We start from the raw sequence: 18,761 nt of genomic DNA, 5'->3' as shown, positions 1-18,761 counted from the left end.
TTTGACTGTACGGACCTTTGTCAGCGAAGTGATGTCTCTGCTTTTCAATACACTATTTAGGGTTGTCATAGTTCTTCTTTCAAGGAGCAAGCATCTTTTATTTCATGGATTTGGTCACCGTCTGCAGTGATTCTGAAGCCCAAGAAAATAAAATTTGTCACTTCTTGCACTTTTCCCCCCTTTTATTTGCCATGAAGTGATGGGACCAGATGCCATGATCTTAGTTTTTAAAAATTTTTTTTTTATCTTAGTTTTTTTAATGTTGAGTTTCAAGCCAGCTTTGACTCTCCTCTTTCACCCCTATCATGAGGCTCTTTAGTTCCTCTTCCCTTTTTGCCATTAGAGTGGTTAAAATGACTAATTTCTGTTAATATACAAGTGTTTTTGTTGTGGTTGTTTTTTCTGACTGCACCACAGAGCTCGCAGGATCTTAGTTCCCTGACCAGGGATTGAACCTGGGCCCCAGCAGTGAGCATGCTGAGTCCTGATCACTGCCCACAGGGCATTCCCCTAATCTACCAGTTTTTCACTCCCCTGTTATCTCAGCTCTGCTATGGAGTCTCTCCAGTAAACTTTCAACTCCAGAATTTCCAATTTAAAAAAAATAATTTGTTTCTTTATGACATTCTTCATCAAACAATGGTCATCATATTTTTCATTAATTCTTCAAACATGTTCTCCTTTACTTTTTTGAGCAAATTTATGAATCTTGCTTTGGAGTCTGTGCCAAATCCAGCATCTGTGGACATTCAAAGACAGGTTCCCTGAGTTGCTTTAGTTCCTCACTGCAGGTCATACTTTCCTGTTTCATTGCATGTCATGTACTTTTGTGTTGCATTCTGGACATTTTACTGTCCATGTTACAGTAACTCTGGATTCCCATTCTTTGTCAGGGTTGTAATTACTGTTTTATTTGTGTGTTTGTTTAGTAACTGGCTTTGACTAAATCTGTGAGGTTCACCTACTTGATCCGCGCACCCCCTCCCGGCTCCCGGCTTTCAGACCCAGCCTCGCGGCCTCCCCAGCTCAGGGGCTGCGGGTCCTCCCCTGACCCTCGCCCTGACCCCAGGCCCAGCGTGCGGGCCATCCCACCTGTGTGTCCACAGCCTCTCCTGGGCCCCTGCTCCCAGCCACCGTCCGCCCCACCTGCCGGCGAGGCGCCACTGACTCAGCCCTCCCTTTGTAGTGTCCGGTCGGCAGCTGCAGCCTGGAGAGCCAGATGCAGAATCCGAGGACGAGCGCTCGGTAAGTGAGGTCCCGGAGGGTGCGGCCCGCTCCTACCCCCCGGCCTTCCCTGGACCTGAGCGGAGCCGCGTGGCTGAGGGTAGCCTGAGCTTCTGTCCTCCCGCCAGGTGACTGCAGGGCCGGGGCCCGAGCTCATCCGTCCCCGGCCACAGGGCTCCTCGCCCGTCTACGAGTGCGTGACGGAGGGTGCCGGCTTCAGACTCCCGGTAAGCCCCCGGACGGACTCGCGCAGGCGGAGGGCGGGCTCAGCGGGGAGAGGCACAGGCGGCCACCCCGCCTCTGGGTCGCCCCGCGTGGACAGCTGTGTCCGCTCTGGCTCCTCTGCCCTTGCCCCGGGGCCCTCCCTTCAGCCAGCCAAGAGCGGGAGAGAGCACACGTGTGCAGCTGGGAAAGAGACCTCATGCCCCGTGTGCGATGGGGCGCGGGACGTGTGCACGCACGCGGTTCTCTGGCGAGGAGACGCAGACGGGGTCTCTGCGGCCACCTCTGGAGACGACTGCGGAAGGCCAGCAGCGGTGCGTTCCCGACAAGGCCTCCGTCTGGCGCTGCTTCCTTTCTGTCCCCTCTACCTGTGGACATGGGGGCTGGGCCCCGTGGGAAGCATCGAGGCCAGAGCCGCCTTCCGCCTGGAGGAGCCTGGCTCCGCTTGCACACGGCCGCACCCTGCAGGTTCTAGGCAGGTTCGGGCGTCTGGGCCTCCCCGAGTGCCTCCTGTCCCCTGGGCTGGGGCCGGGTCGGTCACCCCGCTGTTTGTTGCTGCTGCAGGAAGACGCGCCGAGGAGGCGGAGGTCCTGGTGGAAGCGGGACTCAGGGGACTCGCGGACGCTTTCCAGGATGAGCCACCTGGAGGTGGGCATGCGGCGAGTGGACCTCAGGGTGGGCGTGGGCCGGTCCCTGACAGGGCCTCCAGCTGGGAGGCCAGGGCCAGAGCGAGATGTCGAGGAGCAGGAAAGCTGGCAGGGTGCCCCCGTGCTTTGGGGAAGGGTGTGCCAGCTCCTTCCTCAGGCCAGGGGGCGGGGCTCCGGGACGCCGGGCCAGGCCTCCCAAGACTCAGGAGGAAGGGCCCAGACCACTGACCAGGTGGACCCAGGTGCCCAGACCTCAGTGTTCCCACCTGTGCAGTGGGTCTGGCCACTGCCTGCTGCATCCAAGACCACAGCAGGGGCTGGGTTCTGTGGGCTCTGGGGAGCCAGGGCCACCGACCGCCGCCTGGCAGCCTGTTCTGTCACTGACAGTACTCCCCTCAAGGCCAGCCATTCCAGTGATCTCCCAGACCCCGAGGATCCGTCATGTCCGAGCTCAGGCCGCTCATGCCGTTTTTGGCATTCTCCCGGGCATTGTACAGGAGGCGGTGATCAAAACCATCCCCAAAAAAGAAACTCAAAAAGGCAAAATGGTTGCTGAGAAAATAGCTGAGAAAAGAAGAGAAGCTAAAGGCAAAGGAGAAAAGGAAAGATATACCCATCTGAATGCAGAGTTCCAAAGAATAGCAAGGAGAGATAAGAAAGCCTTTTTACGTGAACAATGCAAAGAAATAGAGGAAAGCAATAGAATGGGAAAGACTAGAGAGCTCTTTAAGAAAATTAGAGATACCAAGGGAACATTTTATGCCAAGATGGGCACAATGAAGGACAAAAACAGTATGGACCTAACAGAAGCAGAGGATATTAAGAAGAGGTGGCAAGAATATGCAGAAGATCTATACAAAAAAGACCTTAAAGGCCCAGATAATGACTATGGGGTGATCATTCACCTAGAGCCAGACATCCTGGAGTGTGAAGACAACTGGACCTTAGGAAGCATTACTATGAGCAAACTAGTGGAGGTGATGGAATTCCACTTGAGCTATTTCAAATCCTGAAAGATGATGCTGTGAAAGTGCTGCACTCAATATGCCAGCAAACATGGAAAACTCAGCAGTGGCCACAGGACTAAAAAAGGGTCAGTTTTCATTCCAGTTCCAAACAAGGGCAGTGCCAAAGAATGCTCAAAGTACCGCACAACTGCATTCATCTCACACGCTAGTAAGGTAATGCTCAAAATTCTCCAAGCCAGGCTCCAGGAGTATGTGAACTGAGAACTTCCAGATGTTCAAGCTGGATTTAGAAAAGGCAGAGTAACCAGAGTTCAAATTGTCAACATCTGTTGGATCATTGATAAAGGAAGAGAGTTCCAGAAAAACATCTATTTCTGCCTTATTGACGATGCCAAAGCCTTTAACTGTGTGGATCACAACAAACTGTGGAAAAATTTTAGAGATGGGAATACCAGACCATCTCATGTGCCTCCTGAGAAACCTGTATGCAGGTCAAGAAGCAACAGTTAGAACCAGACATGGAATTATGAACTGGTTTCAAATTGGGGAAGGAATATATCAAGGCTGTATATTGTCACCCTGCTTATTTAATTTATATGCAGAGTACATCATGTGAAATGTCGGACTGGATGAAGCACAAGTTGGAATCTAGATTGTGGGGAGAAATATCAATAACCTCAAATATACAGATGACGCCATCCTAATGGCAGAAAGTGAAGAACTAAAGAGCCTCTTGACGAAAGTGAAAGTGGAGAGTGAAAAAGCTGGTTTAAAACTTAATGTTCAAAAAACAAAGGTCACGGCATCCAGTCCCATCACTTCATGACAAATAGATGGGGAAACAATGGAAACAGTGAGAGACTTTATTTTCTTGGCCTCCAAAATCACTGCAGATGGTGCCGGCAGCCATGAAATTAAAAGACACTTGCTCCGTGGAAGAAAAGCTATGACTAACCTAGACAGCATATTAAAAAGCAGAGACGTTACTTTGCCAGCAAAAGTCTGTGTAGTCAAAGCTGTGGTTTTTCCACTAGTCATGTACAAATGTGAGAGTTGGCCCATAAAGAAAGCTGAGCACTGAAGAATTGATGTTTTTGAACTGTGGTGTTGGAGAAGACTCTTGAGAGTCCCTTGGACTGCAAGGAGACCCAACCATTTCATCCTAAAGGAAATCCGTCCTGAATATTCATTGGAAGGACTGATGCTGAAGCTGAAACTCCAACACTTTGTCCACCTGATGCGAGAACTGACTCATTTGAAAAGACCCTGATGCTGGGAAAGATTGAAGGGGGGAGAAGGGGACGACAGAGGATGATCTGGCTGGATGGCATCACCGACTCAATGGACATGAGTTTGAGCACGCTCTGGGAGGTGGTGAAGGACAGAGAGGCCTGGCGTGCTGCAGTCCGTGGGGTCGCAAAGAGTCGGACACGACTGAGCTATTGAACAGCAGCAACAAATGACCCTCCTTGGTACCAGCTGAGCATCACCTTGTAAGTGGTCAGTACTGGGAGTGAGGGTGATGATGAACCAGGAGCCCGTGGAGAAAGGCCTGGCACACACGCGTGAAGCCTCTTCCTCTGCTCAGCAGCCCTGCTGGGCCTGGACGGCCGGGGCAGGGTGTTCCCGAGTCCTGGTCAGTGGGGGCAGGGACCAGGGGAGGCTGCTGTCAGCAGAGGTGGCAGCCGCCAGCCTCCCCCAGAGCCGGACACTGTGGCCCAGGTCCGGCTGCCTGTTGACAGGGCTCTGGGGCCCCAGGCTTCAGGGGAGGCAGCCCCCAGCACCTACACCCGTGGTGGGACAGGCGCGTGCTCACCAAGGCCCTGCTGGGCTTTTGCTCAGTCCACACAGGATGGGACAGAAGTGACACTGAAGACGGAGGTGGAGGCTGGAGCCAGCGGCTACAGCGTCACGGGCGGTGGGGACCAGGGGATCTTCGTCAAGCAAGTGCTGAAGGACTCGTCAGCTGCCAAGCTCTTCAGCCTGAGAGAAGGTGCCACGGGCCCGTCCCCAGTTCCCCACGGCCCCATCGGGGGAGGGGGACGGGCCCCAGTGGGTGCAAGGTGGCTCCGTGGAGACCTCTCAGCCGCATCCAGGCCGGGGTCACTCTCTGTGCTGAGTTCTCTGCCTGGAAATGAGGGGCTCCTATCCACCCGGGGCTCAGTAAACGGAAGGGGCAGGCAGCCTTCCACTCACACCCGCTGTGGGCCCCTCCCGTGAGGCCAGGGGCACTAAGGCGCCAGGTCGTCTGTCTTTGTCCAGGGGATCAACTCCTCAGCGCAACCATATTCTTCGACAACATTAAATATGAAGATGCTCTCAAAATCCTTCAGTACTCAGAGCCCTACAAGGTTCAGTTCAAACTCAGACGGAAGCTTCCTGCCAGCGTGGCCGAGGAGGACGCAGCTGGCAGTGCTGAGCCTGGCCCGAGGGTCGGCGAGGAGCAGGTGAGCGCCCTGGCCCGCGGGGCTCTGCCCTGCCGGCTCCACCCCGCCCCTTCCAGTCCCCAGAGTCCAGGGCCTCCGCCTCCCTGTTCGGGCCAACAGGTTCGCTCTCCCTGTTCCAGGACCAGGATGTCGCCGATGGCTGCACGGAGACCCCCACGAAAACTCCGCAAGGGGACGGAGACCAGCAGAGGCTCCTCCCCACGCCCAGGGAGGGCAGGGGCCGGCGCGCCCAGCGGGAGCGGCTTTCCTGGCCCAAGTTCCAAGCCTTGAAGATCAAGCGAGGGCCCCGGAGGTCGCACAGCTCCTCGGAGGCCTACGAGCGGGGTCGGGGACCCGACCTGTCACCCACCAGCACAGACACAGAGGCCCCGCTCCCTGCGGAGGAGGAGCCGGGCAGCCAGTGGAGGAGACGGTTCCCCAGCCTGAGGTTCAGGATGGGCCCCGGGAAGGGCCCGTCGGGCAGGGGCGACAGCGGCGGGGCAGGCCCAGTCGAGCTGCTGGAGGAGGCAGGGCCCTCGGAGGCCGAACAAGAGGCCATCGGGGCGGCCGGACGTGGCGAGAGAGAGGCCGTGAGAGCAGGACTGCCCGACGAGGCTGAGGCCGCCACGGAGCCCACTCTGCCCGGCGAGGGACCCACAGGCGACGGGGCGGGCCCCGCACCTAGACTGCGAAGGAAGAAAGCCCAGGCCACGGACCCAGAGGAGACTCCAGCGGAGGACCAAACAGAGGCGGGGACAGCCCTGGCCCAGACCACAGAGGCAGCCACGGAGCACGCCCAGGGGCCACTGGTGGGCAATGCCAGGCTGTCTCTGCAGGGCTCCGCAGACCAGGGCGGCGACCAGAATGGCCAGCTGGAATTCCGCATCCGCATACCCAGCCTAAAGACACCCAAGTTCAGAGTTGCCAAAGAAACAGTACCGGAATATGCAGAGGGCACGGCCCCGGTGCGCTGGGGACGCTGGTGGACACAGGTCTCTGCCGACGACGCCGCAGCGAAGGTGGAGGACGAAGGGGACACAGGGTCAGAGACGACCAGAGGACCAGCAACAGAGCAGACAAAACCAGACGGAGGAGGAGAGGAGGCGGCGGCGGAGGACGCCGGGGAAGGGGACCAGGAATCGGAGGAGATGGAGGGAAAGACAAGAATCCTGAAGTTCAAGCTGCCCTCGTTCGGGTGGTCACCAGCCAAGGAGAGCAGAGGAGTCAAAACGACACAAATTCAGGAAACAGAAAAACAAAAACAAACCACGGACACAGCAGGAACAACAGAAACTGAGAGAAAGGGGAAAGACGGACAAGACAGAGACAGCAAGTTCAAGATGCCCAAGTTCAAGACGCCTTCCTTCGGCGTGTCGGCGCCCAGCAAGGCCATCGAGGCCGCCGTGGACGTGTCCCTGCCCGAGGCCCAGGCCGAGGTGACCGCACCCTCGGTGCAGGCCGACGTCAAGACCAGTGAGGTCCGCGTGGAGCTGCCCTCGGCCGAGCTGGAGGTCAAGGCCGGCGAGGTGGGCGTCAAGCTGCCGGAGGCGCACCTGCCCGAAGCCGAGCTCAAGGAAGGGGCGGCGGGAGTCGGAATCAAGGCCCACCTGCCCAAGGTGCAGATGCCCAGCGTCAAGCTGCCCAAGGTGGACATCAATGCCCCGCAGGTGGACATCAAGGGGCCCAAGCTGGACCTGAAGGGCGCCAAGGCCGAGGTGGCCTCCCCGGACGTGGAGGTGTCACTTCCCAGCGTGGAGGTGGACACCCAGGCCCCAGGCACCAAGCTGGAGGGCGACCTGGCCCTGCGAGACAAGGAGGTGGCCGCCAGAGACAGCAAGTTCAAGATGCCCAAGTTCAAGATGCCGTCCTTCGGCGTGTCGGCGCCCAGCAAGGCCATCGAGGCCGCCGTGGACGTGTCCCTGCCCAAGGCCCAGGCCGAGGTGACCGCGCCCTCGGTGCAGGCCGACGTCAAGACCAGTGAGGTCCGCGTGGAGCTGCCCTCGGCCGAGCTGGAGCTCAAGGCCGCCGAGGTGGGCGTCAAGCTGCCGGAGGCGCACCTGCCCGAAGCCGAGCTCAAGGAAGGGGCGGCGGGAGTCGGAATCAAGGCCCACCTGCCCAAGGTGCAGATGCCCAGCGTCAAGCTGCCCAAGGTGGACATCAAGGCCCCGCAGGTGGACATCAAGGGGCCCAAGCTGGACCTGAAGGGTGGCAAGGCCGAGGTGGACGCCCCGGACGTGAAGGTGTCGCTGCCCAGCATGGAGGTGGACACCCAGGCCCCAGGCGCCAAGCTGGAGGACGACCTGGCCCTGGGGGACAAGGAGGTGGCCGCCGGAGACAGCAAGTTCAAGATGCCCAAGTTCAAGATGCCGTCCTTCTGCGTGTCGGCGCCCAGCAAGGCCATGGAGGCCGCCGTGGACGTGTCCCTGCCCAAGGCCCAGGTCGAGGTGACCACGCCCTCGGTGCAGGCCGACGTCAAGACCAGTGAGGTCCGCGTGGAGCTGCCCTCGGCCGAGCTGGAGGTCAAGGCCGGCAAGGTGGGCGTCAAGCTGCCGGAGGCGCACCTGCCCGAAGCCGAGCTCAAGGAAGGGGCGGCGGGAGTCGGAATCAAGGCCCACCTGCCCAAGGTGCAGATGCCCAGCGTCAAGCTGCCCAAGGTGGACATCAAGGCCCCGCAGGTGGACATCAAGGGGCCCAAGCTGGACCTGAAGGGCGCCAAGGCCGAGGTGGCCTCCCCGGACGTGGAGGTGTCGCTGCCCAGCGTGGAGGTGGACACCCAGGCCCCAGGCGCCAAGCTGGAGGGCGAGCTGGCCCTGGGGGACAAGGAGGTGGCCGCCAGAGACAGCAAGTTCAAGATGCCCAAGTTCAAGATGCCGTCCTTCGGCGTGTCGGCGCCCAGCAAGGCCATTGAGGCCGCCGTGGACGTATCCCTGCCCGAGGCCCAGGCCGAGGTGACCGCGCCCTCGGTGCAGGCCGAGGTCAAGACCAGTGAGGTCCGCGTGGAGCTGCCCTCGGCCGAGCTGGAGGTCAAGACGGCCGAGGCGGCCGTCAAGCTGCCGGAGGCGCACCTGCCCGAAGCCGAGCTCAAGGAAGGCGCGGCGGGAGTCGGAATCAAGGCCCACCTGCCCAAGGTGCAGATGCCCAGCGTCAAGCTGCCCAAGGTGGACATCAAGGCCCCGCAGGTGGACATCAAGGGGCCCAAGCTGGACCTGAAGGGCGCCAAGGCCGAGGTGGCCGCCCCGGACGTGGCGGTGTCGCTGCCCAGCGTGGAGGTGGACACTGAGGTCCCGGGCGCCAAGCTGGAGGGCGAGCTGGCCCTGGGGGACAAGGAGGTGGCCGCCAGAGACAGCAAGTTCAAGATGCCCAAGTTCAAGATGCCGTCCTTCAGCGTGTCGGCGCCCAGCAAGGCCATGGAGGCCGCCGTGGACGTGTCCCTGCCCAAGGCCCAGGTCGAGGTGACCACGCCCTCGGTGCAGGCCGACGTCAAGACCAGTGAGGTCCGCGTGGAGCTGCCCTCGGCCGAGCTGGAGGTCAAGGCCGCCGAGGTGGGCGTCAAGCTACCGGAGGCCCACCTACCCGAAGCCGAGCTCAAGGAAGGGGCGGCGGGAGTCGGAATCAAGGCCCACCTGCCCAAGGTGCAGATGCCCAGCGTCAAGCTGCCCAAGGTGGACATCAAGGCCCCGCAGGTGGACATCAAGGGGCCCAAGCTGGACCTGAAGGGCGCCAAGGCCGTGGTGGGTGCCCCGGACGTGGAGGTGTCGCTACCCAGCGTGGAGGTAGACACCCAGGCCCCAAGCGCCAAGCTGGAGGGCGAGCTGGCCCTGGGGGACAAGGAGGTGGCCGCCAGAGACAGCAAGTTCAAGATGCCCAAGTTCAAGATGCCGTCCTTCGGCGTGTCGGCGCCCAGCAAGGCCATGGAGGCCGCCGTGGACGTGTCCCTGCCCAAGGCCCAGGTCGAGGTGACCACGCCCTCGGTGCAGGCCGACGTCAAGACCAGTGAGGTCCGCGTGGAGCTGCCCTCGGCCGAGCTGGAGGTCAAGGCCGGCGAGGTGGGCGTCAAGCTGCCGGAGGCGCACCTGCCCGAAGCCGAGCTCAAGGAAGGGGCGGCGGGAGTCGGAATCAAGGCCCACCTGCCCAAGGTGCAGATGCCCAGCGTCAAGCTGCCCAAGGTGGACATCAAGGCCCCGCAGGTGGACATCAAGGGGCCCAAGCTGGACCTGAAGGGCGCCAAGGCCGAGGTGGCCGCCCCGGACGTGGAGGTGTCGCTGCTCAGCGTGGAGGTGGACACCGAGGCCCCGGGCGCCAAGCTGGAGGGCGACCTGGCCCTGGGGGACAAGGAGGTGGCCGCCAGAGACAGCAAGTTCAAAATGCCCAAGTTCAAGATGCCGTCCTTCGGCGGGTCAGCACCCAGCAAGGCCTTGGAGGCCGCCGTGGACGTGTCCCTGCCCGAGGCCCAGGCCGAGGTGACCGCGCCCTCGGTGCGGGCCGAGGTCAAGACCAGTGAGGTCCGCGTGGAGCTGCCCTCGGCCGAGCTGGAGGTCAAGGCCGCCGAGGTGGGCGTCAAGCTACCGGAGGCCCACCTACCCGAAGCCGAGCTCAAGGAAGGGGCGGCGGGAGTCGGAATCAAGGCCCACCTGCCCAAGGTGCAGATGCCCAGCGTCAAGCTGCCCAAGGTGGACATCAAGGCCCCGCAGGTGGACATCAAGGGGCCCAAGCTGGACCTGAAGGGCGCCAAGGCCGAGGTGGCCGCCCCGGACGTGGAGGTGTCGCTGCCCAGCGTGGAGGTGGACACCCAGGCCCCAGGCGCCAAGCTGGAGGGCGAGCTGGCCCTGGGGGACAAGGAGGTGGCCGCCAGAGACAGCAAGTTCAAGATGCCCAAGTTCAAGATGCCGTCCTTCGGCGTGTCGGCGCCCAGCAAGGCCATCGAGGCCGCCGTGGACGTGTCCCTGCCCGAGGCCCAGGCCGAGGTGACGGCACCCTCAGTGCGGGCCGAGGTCAAGACCAGTGAGGTCCGCGTGGAGCTGCCCTCGGCCGAGCTGGAGGTCAAGACCGCCGAGGCGGCCGTCAAGCTGCCGGAGGCGCACATTCCCGAAGCCGAGCTCAAGGAAGGGGCGGCGGGAGTCGGAATCAAGGCCCACCTGCCCAAGGTGCAGATGCCCAGCGTCAAGCTGCCCAAGGTGGACATCAAGGCCCCGCAGGTGGACATCAAGGGGCCCAAGCTGGACCTGAAGGGCGCCAAGGCCGAGGTGGCCGCCCCGGACGTGGAGGTGTCGCTGCCCAGCGTGGATGTGGACACCCAGGCCCCAGGCGCCAAGCTGGAGGGCGACCTGGCCCTGCGGGACGAGGAGGTGGCCGCCAGAGACAGCAAGTTCAAGATGCCCAAGTTCAAGATGCCGTCCTTCGGCGTGTCGACGCCCAGCAAGGCCATGGAGGCCGCCGTGGACGTGTCCCTGCCCAAGGCCCAGGCCGAGGTGACCGCGCCCTCGGTGCAGGCCGAGGTCAAGACCAGTGAGGTCCGCGTGGAGCTGCCCTCGGCCGAGCTGGAGGTCAAGACCGCCGAGGCGGCCGTCAAGCTGCCGGAGGCGCACCTGCCCGAAGCCGAGCTCAAGGAAGGCGCGGCGGGAGTCGGAATCAAGGCCCACCTGCCCAAGGTGCAGATGCCCAGCGTCAAGCTGCCCAAGGTGGACATCAAGGCCCCGCAGGTGGACATCAAGGGGCCCAAGCTGGACCTGAAGGGCGCCAAGGCCGAGGTGGCCGCCCCGGACGTGGAGGTGTCACTGCCCAGCGTGGAGGTGGACACCGAGGTCCCGGGCGCCAAGCTGGAGGGCGACCTGGCCCTGCGGGACAAGGAGGTGGCCGCCAGAGACAGCAAGTTCAAGATGCCCAAGTTCAAGATGCCGTCCTTCGGGGTGTCGGCGCCCAGCAAGGCCATGGAGGCCGCCGTGGACGTGTCCCTGCCCAAGGCCCAGGCCGAGGTGACGGCACCCTCGGTGCGGGCCGAGGTCAAGACCAGTGATGTCCGCGTGGAGCTGCCCTCGGCCGAGCTGGAGGTCAAGGCCGCCGAGGTGGGCGTCAAGCTGCCGGAGGCGCACCTGCCCGAAGCCGAGCTCAAGGAAGGGGCGGCGGGAGTCGGAATCAAGGCCCACCTGCCCAAGGTGCAGATGCCCAGCGTCAAGCTGCCCAAGGTGGACATCAAGGCCCCGCAGGTGGACATCAAGGGGCCCAAGCTGGACCTGAAGGGCGCCAAGGCCGAGGTGGGTGCCCCGGACGTGGAGGTGTCGCTGCCCAGCGTGGATGTGGACACCCAGGCCCCAGGCGCCAAGCTGGAGGGCGACCTCGCCCTGGGGGATAAGGAGGTGGCCGCCAGAGACAGCAAGTTCAAGATGCCCAAGTTCAAGATGCCGTCCTTCGGCGTGTCGGCGCCCAGCAAGGCCATGGAGGCCGCCGTGGACGTGTCCCTGCCCAAGGCCCAGGCCGAGGTGACCGCGCCCTCGGTGCAGGCCGACGTCAAGACCAGTGAGGTCCGCGTGGAGCTGCCCTCGGCCGAGCTGGAGCTCAAGACGGCCGAGGCGGCCGTCAAGCTGCCGGAGGCGCACCTGCCCGAAGCCGAGCTCAAGGAAGGGGCGGCGGGAGTCGGAATCAGGGCCCACCTGCCCAAGGTGCAGATGCCCAACGTCAAGCTGCCCAAGGTGGACATCAAGGCCCCGCAGGTGGACATCAAGGGGCCCAAGCTGGACCTGAAGGGCGCCAAGGCCGAGGTGGCCGCCCCGGACATGGCGGTGTCGCTGCCCAGCGTGGAGGTGGACACTGAGGTCCCGGGCGCCAAGCTGGAGGGCGACCTGGCCCTGCGGCACAAGGAGTTGGCCGCCAGAGACAGCAAGTTCAAGATGCCCAAGTTCAAGATGCCGTCCTTCGGCGGGTCAGCGCCCAGCAAGGCCATGGAGGCCGCCGTGGACGTGTCCATGCCCGAGGCCCAGGCCGAGGTGACCGCGCCCTCGGTGCGGGCCGAGGTCAAGACAAGTGAGGTCCGCGTGGAGCTGCCCTCGGCCGAGCTGGAGGTCAAGGCCGGCGAGGTGGGCGTCAAGCTGCCGGAGGCGCACCTGCCCGAAGCCGAGCTCAAGGAAGGGGCGGCGGGAGTCGGAATCAAGGCCCACCTGCCCAAGGTGCAGATGCCCAGCGTCAAGCTGCCCAAGGTGGACATCAAGGCCCCGCAGGTGGACATCAAGGGGCCCAAGCTGGACCTGAAGGGCGCCAAGGCCGAGGTGGCCGCCCCGGACGTGGAGGTGTCGCTGCCCAGCGTGGAGGTGGACACCCAGGCCCCAAGCGCCAAGCTGGAGGGCGAGCTGGCCCTGGGGGACAAGGAGGTAGCCGCCAGAGACAGCAAGTTCAAGATGCCCAAGTTCAAGATGCCGTCCTTCGGCGTGTCGGCGCCCAGCAAGGCCATGGAGGCCGCCGTGGAAGTGTCCCTGCCCAAGGCCCAGGTCGAGGTGACCACGCCCTCGGTGCAGGCCGACGTCAAGACCAGTGAGGTCCGCGTGGAGCTGCCCTCGGCCGAGCTGGAGCTCAAGACGGCCGAGGCGGCCGTCAAGCTGCCGGAGGCGCACCTGCCCGAAGCCGAGCTCAAGGAAGGGGCGGCGGGAGTCGGAATCAGGGCCCACCTGCCCAAGGTGCAGATGCCCAACGTCAAGCTGCCCAAGGTGGACATCAAGGCCCCGCAGGTGGACATCAAGGGGCCCAAGCTGGACCTGAAGGGCGCCAAGGCCGAGGTGGCCGCCCCGGACGTGGAGGTGTCGCTGCCCAGCGTGGATGTGGACACCGAGGTCCCGGGCGCCAAGCTGGAGGGCGACCTGGCCCTGCGGGACAAGGAGGTGGCCGCCAGAGACAGCAAGTTCAAGATGCCCAAGTTCAAGATGCCGTCCTTCGGCGTTTCGGCGCCCAGCAAGTCCATGGAGGCCGCCGTGGACGTGTCCCTGCCCGAGGCCCAGGCCGAGGTGACCGCGCCCTCGGTGCGGGCCGACGTCAAGACCAGTGAGGTCCGCGTGGAGCTGCCCTCGGCCGAGCTGGAGGTCAAGGCCGCTGAGGTGGGCGTCAAGCTGCCGGAGGCCCACCTGCCCGAAGCCGAGCTCAAGGAAGGGGCGGCGGGAGTCGGAATCAAGGCCCACCTGCCCAAGGTGCAGATGCCCAGCGTCAAGCTGCTCAAGGTGGACATCAAGGCCCCGCAGCTGGACATCAAGGGGCCCAAGCTGGACCTGAAGGGCGCCAAGGCCGAGGTGGCCGCCCCGGACGTGGAGGTGTCGCTGCCCAGCGTGGAGGTGGACACCCAAACCCTGGCCGCCAATCTGGAGGGCGACCTGGCCCTGGGGGACAAGGAGGTGGCCGCCAGAGACAGCAAGTTCAAAATGCCCAAGTTCAAGATGCCGTCCTTCGGCGTGTCGGCGCCCAGCAAGGCCATGGAGGCCGCCGTGGACGTGTCCCTGCCCGAGGCCCAGGCCGAGGTGACCGCGCCCTCGGTACAGGCCGAGGTCAAGACCAGTGAGGTCCGCGTGGAGCTGCCCTCGGCCGAGCTGGAGGTCAAGGCCGCCGAGGTGGGCATCAAGCTGCCGGAGGCGCACCTGCCCGAAGCCGAGCTCAAGGAAGGGGCGGCGGGAGTCGGAATCAAGGCCCACCTGCCCAAGGTGCAGATGCCCAGCGTCAAGCTGCCCAAGGTGGACATCAAGGCCCCGCAGGTGGACATCAAGGGGCCCAAGCTGGACCTGAAGGGCGCCAAGGCCGAGGTGGCCGCCCCGGACGTGGAGGTGTCGCTGCCCAGCGTGGATGTGGACACCCAGGCCCCAGGCGCCAAGCTGGAGGGCGACCTGGCCCTGGGGGACAAGGAGGTGGCCGCCAGAGACAGCAAGTTCAAGATGCCCAAGTTCAAGATGCCGTCCTTCGGCGTGTCGGCGCCCAGCAAGGCCATGGAGGCCGCCGTGGACGTGTCCCTGCCCGAGGCCCAGGCCGAGGTGACCGCGCCCTCGGTGCAGGCCGACGTCAAGACCAGTGAGGTCCGCGTGGAGCTGCCCTCGGCCGAGCTGGAGGTCAAGACCGCCGAGGCGGCCGTCAAGCTGCCGGAGGCGCACCTGCCCGAAGCCGAGCTCAAGGAAGGGGCGGCGGGAGTCGGAATCAAGGCCCACCTGCCCAAGGTGCAGATGCCCAGCGTCAAGCTGCCCAAGGTGGACATCAAGGCCCCGCAGGTGGACATCAAGGGGCCCAAGCTGGACCTGAAGGGCGATAAGGCCGAGGTGGCCGCCCCGGACGTGGAGGTGTCGCTGCCCAGCGTGGAGGTGGACACCGAGGCCCCGGGCGCCAAGCTGGAGGGCGACCTGGCCCTGCGGGACAAGGAGGTGGCCACCAGAGACAGCAAGTTCAAGATGCCCAAGTTCAAAATGCCGTCCTTCGGCGGGTCGGCGCCCAGCAAGGCCATGGAGGCCGCCGTGGACGTGTCCCTGCCCGAGGCCCAGGCCGAGGTGACCGCGCCCTCGGTGCGGGCCGACGTCAAGACCAGTGAGGTCCGCGTGGAGCTGCCCTCGGCCGAGCTGGAGTTCAAGGCCGCCGAGGTGGGTGTCAAGCTGCAGGAGGCGCACCTGCCCGAAGCCGAGCTCAAGGAAGGGGCGGCGGGAGTCGGAATCAAGGCCCACCTGCCCAAGGTGCAGATGCCCAGCGTCAAGCTGCCCAAGGTGGACATCAAGGCCCCGCAGGTGGACATCAAGGGGCCCAAGCTGGACCTGAAGGGCGCCAAGGCCGAGGTGGCCTCCCCGGACGTGGAGGTGTCGCTGCCCAGTGTGGAGGTGGACACCCAGGCCCCAGGCGCCAAGCTGGAGGGCGACCTCGCCCTGGGGGACCAGGAGGTGGCCGCCAGAGACAGCAAGATCAAGATCCCCAAGTTCAAGATGCCGTCCTTCGGCGTGTCGGCGCCCAGCAAGGCCATGGAGGCCGCCGTGGACGTATCCCTGCCCAAGGCCCAGGCCGAGGTGACCGCGCCCTCGGTGCAGGCCGAGGTCAAGACCAGTGAGGTCCGCGTGGAGCTGGCCTCAGCCGATCTGGAGGGCGCCCTGGCCCTGGGGGACAAGGAGGTGGCCGCCAGAGACCATACCTTGACTAGTGAAGCGGATGTAAAAATCGATGTACGAAAGTCCCATTTTAGGTTCCCGAAGTTGTTTTCTTCATCAGGGAAATCTTGCATAAGTTCTCCCATTATTGACGGTGATCCTCACGTTTCTCTGCTTCCGCATGTTTTTGGTGTGGATTCTGCCTTCCCAGATGTTTCCAGTGATAAACCAGCCCTGCCGTGTCCTCACCTGGGTTGGCCTGGCGTGTCCTCAGGGAGCCTTGATGTCAGCCGTTCTCACCATGAGTCCTCGTCCATCTCTGTGGAGCCTGTCACTCTCATCAAGTACCAGGTGACTGCTCCCGACGCCGCACAGTTCCCTCCAGAAATCCCTTCGTATTCCCAGGAGGATGGAGAAAGTCCTGCCGCTTTGTCCCCGGACGAGCACGCTCCATGCCCTCCTGATCGTCCTGCCAGCCCTCTGGACCCGCTGTTTCTTGCATCTTATGGTCGGGTGACCTTTCCCAAGTTTTACCGACCAAAGTTCGGGTTTTCTAGCCCCGAAGCAGGAGGTCCTGCGGTGGAGGCTGGGGCCGCGGAGACCCCCCTTGCCCTGTGCCCTCCCAGCGAGGCTCAGGGCCTGGACTCTGCACGCGGCCTGCCCCTGGGAGACGGCCGCCAAGGGCACGCACCTGAGGACATCACGGCCAGCCAGCCTCAAGGCCAGGGGATGGCCCAGTCAATAGGAGACCCCCTCCAGCAGTCGTGCAGAGCCGCAAGTGCGGACGCCCCGACGGAGGACAGCGCACCCGCTCAGGGGGGCTGGTTCAGGATGCCCGCCCTCCACCTGCCCAGCATCCGGCACCCCGCCAGGGCGAAGGGGTTGCCCAGGGTGCAGAGTCCCCCGCCTGCTGCTCATTCACCGGGGGAAGAAGGGCCAGGTCCTGTCAAGGCTCAGGGGCCTCCGGGGTTAGAGGTGGAGGCGCCTGAGCCTCTGGAGGCAGCTGAGAAGAGCGCATCTTGTGTGGACGTGCTAAAGATACACCTGGACGGCAGAGGCCCGATGCCGCACCCGCCTCCTCCAGGGGCATCTCCTGCGGGCCTGTCCACTTCCAAAGCCAGGGTCCGCCCGGGCGAAGGTTCCCTTCCGCTTCGGATGCCCAGCGGGGCACTTTTGGAAACGAAATCTCCTCCTGCTGGGCCTGCAGGCCTGGACCTCACTGGGGGAGAGGGGAGGGAGGAGAAATGGTCCTCCCAGCCCGAAGGCCCTGTTAAACTGAAGGTGTCCAGGACCGATGGGCCGTCCCAGGTTTCCGTGGTCAGCGTGGGTCAGCCCTGGGAGGGCTCCGTGGTAACTGTCAGACTGCCCAGGCTGAGCATGCCGAGGTTCGCCTTCCCTGACCCCGGCTCGGAGGCCGACGTCTTCATCCCCGCCGTGCGGGAGGTGCAGTGCGCTGGGAGCAGCCTGGACGACGCCTTGCGCACGGAGAGCCCGGGAGCCTGGGGCGCCAGCATCCTGAAGGCCGGCGCTGGGACCCCCGAGGAGCAGCCCGTGGCCTTTGACCTCTCCCCGGAAGCTTCCAGGGTCCGAGTGCACATTCATGGTGCTCAGGGAGAGGGTCCCGGGGTCGGCGTACATGGCGTGGTGACGGCAGAGCCGGCCGACCTCTCGGGACACGAGGCCGTTTCCACCCAGATTGTGCGGGAATCAGAGATCCCCGCGTCCGAGATCCAAACCGCTTCCTACGGATTTTCATTGCTGAAAGTGAAAATCTCTGAGCCCCCCACACAGGGGAGGGTCCGAGACTCCCGGCCAACGGTGGGCTTGCCGGAGGCTCCCGAAGAAGCCGGCCCCGGAGCAGACCCCGTTTCTGGGGACCTGCAGCCAGACACCGGAGAACCATTTGAAGTGATCGCGTCCAGCGTCAGCGTACCCGGAGGCCCAGCACTCACCGCCGACCTGCACTCTGGCCACGCAGGTGTGGAGAGCTGTTCCGACGAGGAGCCCGCAGAAATCCTCGAATTTCCCCCCGAAGAGGACAGCGAGGAGGCTGCCGCGGGCCTGGCCAAAGGAGACCAGGCTCCGAAAGAGAAGCCGGAAGGTAAGAGGTCTTCTGGTCTGTTCCGATTTTGGCTTCCCAACATCGGTTTCTCTTCTTCCTCCGAAGAGACACGTGCTGACTCCAAAGATGAAGCCCATGGGCCAGCCCCCGTCCAGACCCCGCCGAGTTCGCAGCCTGAGGCAGGGCCGCCCAAGAAAACCGAGAAGGCAGGCTGGTTCCGATTCCCCAAATTAGGGTTCTCCTCCTCCCCGACCAAGAAAAGCAAGAGTTCGGAGGACAAGGCGGCTCCGGCAGAGCAAAAGCTCCAAGAAGAAGCCATCACCTTCTTTGACGCCCGCGAAAGCTTCTCCCCAGAAGACAAGGAGGAGGGGGTGCAGGGCGCCGGGGCCATGGTCACGTCCACGGCCAGGACGGAGCTCATCCTGCTGGAACCGGACCCGGGGGCTCCGGACGAGCCTGCGCCCGTGCCCGCTGCCCAGTGAGGACGGGAGGAAGTGGAGGCTGTGCCCTGCGCCCCGCGTGTGCACGCGAGTGTCCACCGTGACCTCCAGAGCGGAGGACGAAGCGGAGCCGGCTGCGAGCAGAGGGGCCCCCGCCCCCGGCCCTCCCGAAGTGTGCTGCCTCCCAAAGCTTCAGGAGGGGTCCCGGGCTCCTGAGGGTCTTTACTAGACACGTGTTACTAGACCCCTGACCACGAGCCCCTCGAGGACACAGCTGCTGCTTCCTGGTGAAGGTTATTTCCCTGTTGCCGGCAGAATCTGCCACAGTCCAGGAGACCGTCTCCCTGCCCGCTTAGAGCTGGCCCACTCTTCAGGGGCCGTCTCGCCGAGGCAAGCCCTGGGATGCTTTGAGTGATGCCCGTGCTGGGCTGAGGGCAGCAGGCCGCCGAGTGGTCCAGGCGTCCGTCCGTGAGTGCCAGACGCCCGTGGGCATCCATTTGCCCTCTCCGGCATGCGTGGCCCCCAGCCCCCCTGTGCCTGAAGATGGGACCCACTTGGCTGCTCCCTGGACCCCGAATGGGCCATAAATAAAGCGCTGCCCCCCTCCCGTGACGGCTGCGAGTGTTCTGTTCTGGGTGGAGCTCATCTCTGCTCCTCCGCACACACCCCCTAACGGTTGCTAGGTTGCTC

At 63.4% G+C, this 18,761-nt stretch overlaps 1 protein-coding gene across 2 annotated transcripts; it reads left to right on the top strand.

Annotated features, from left to right (window-relative positions):
- The first annotated feature begins 1,360 nt into the window (after positions 1-1,360).
- Positions 1,361-18,676, top strand: AHNAK2 (AHNAK nucleoprotein 2). 2 transcript variants are annotated; one of them, XM_065906129.1, is made up of 8 exons: positions 1,361-1,451; positions 2,011-2,094; positions 4,904-5,054; positions 5,324-5,508; positions 5,628-11,030; positions 11,535-12,965; positions 13,470-14,279; positions 14,784-18,676. In XM_065906129.1, exons 2-8 carry the CDS (start codon positions 2,080-2,082, stop codon positions 18,111-18,113), a joined length of 11,325 nt encoding a protein of 3,774 aa, XP_065762201.1. In that variant the 5' UTR covers positions 1,361-1,451; positions 2,011-2,079; the 3' UTR covers positions 18,114-18,676. The 2 variants fall into 2 exon arrangements, with proteins under 2 accessions (XP_065762201.1, XP_065762200.1); XM_065906128.1 differs by having other exon boundaries at positions 5,628-12,965.
- The last annotated feature ends 85 nt before the right edge of the window (positions 18,677-18,761 follow it).

Source organism: Muntiacus reevesi, chromosome 15, assembly GCF_963930625.1.
Source record: "Muntiacus reevesi chromosome 15, mMunRee1.1, whole genome shotgun sequence".
NCBI classification, from domain to species: domain Eukaryota; kingdom Metazoa; phylum Chordata; class Mammalia; order Artiodactyla; family Cervidae; genus Muntiacus; species Muntiacus reevesi.
This window is presented reverse-complemented; position numbering and strand designations above follow the sequence as displayed.

Coding starts and splice junctions, on each gene's coding strand:
- AHNAK2 (XM_065906128.1), top strand. Junction 5,055..5,323: donor GCTCTTCAGCCTGAGAGAAG/GTGCCACGGGCC, acceptor GTCTTTGTCCAG/GGGATCAACTCCTCAGCGCA. Junction 14,280..14,783: donor TGGCCGCCCCGGACGTGGAG/GTGTCGCTGCCC, acceptor CCGGACGTGGAG/GTGTCGCTGCCCAGCGTGGA.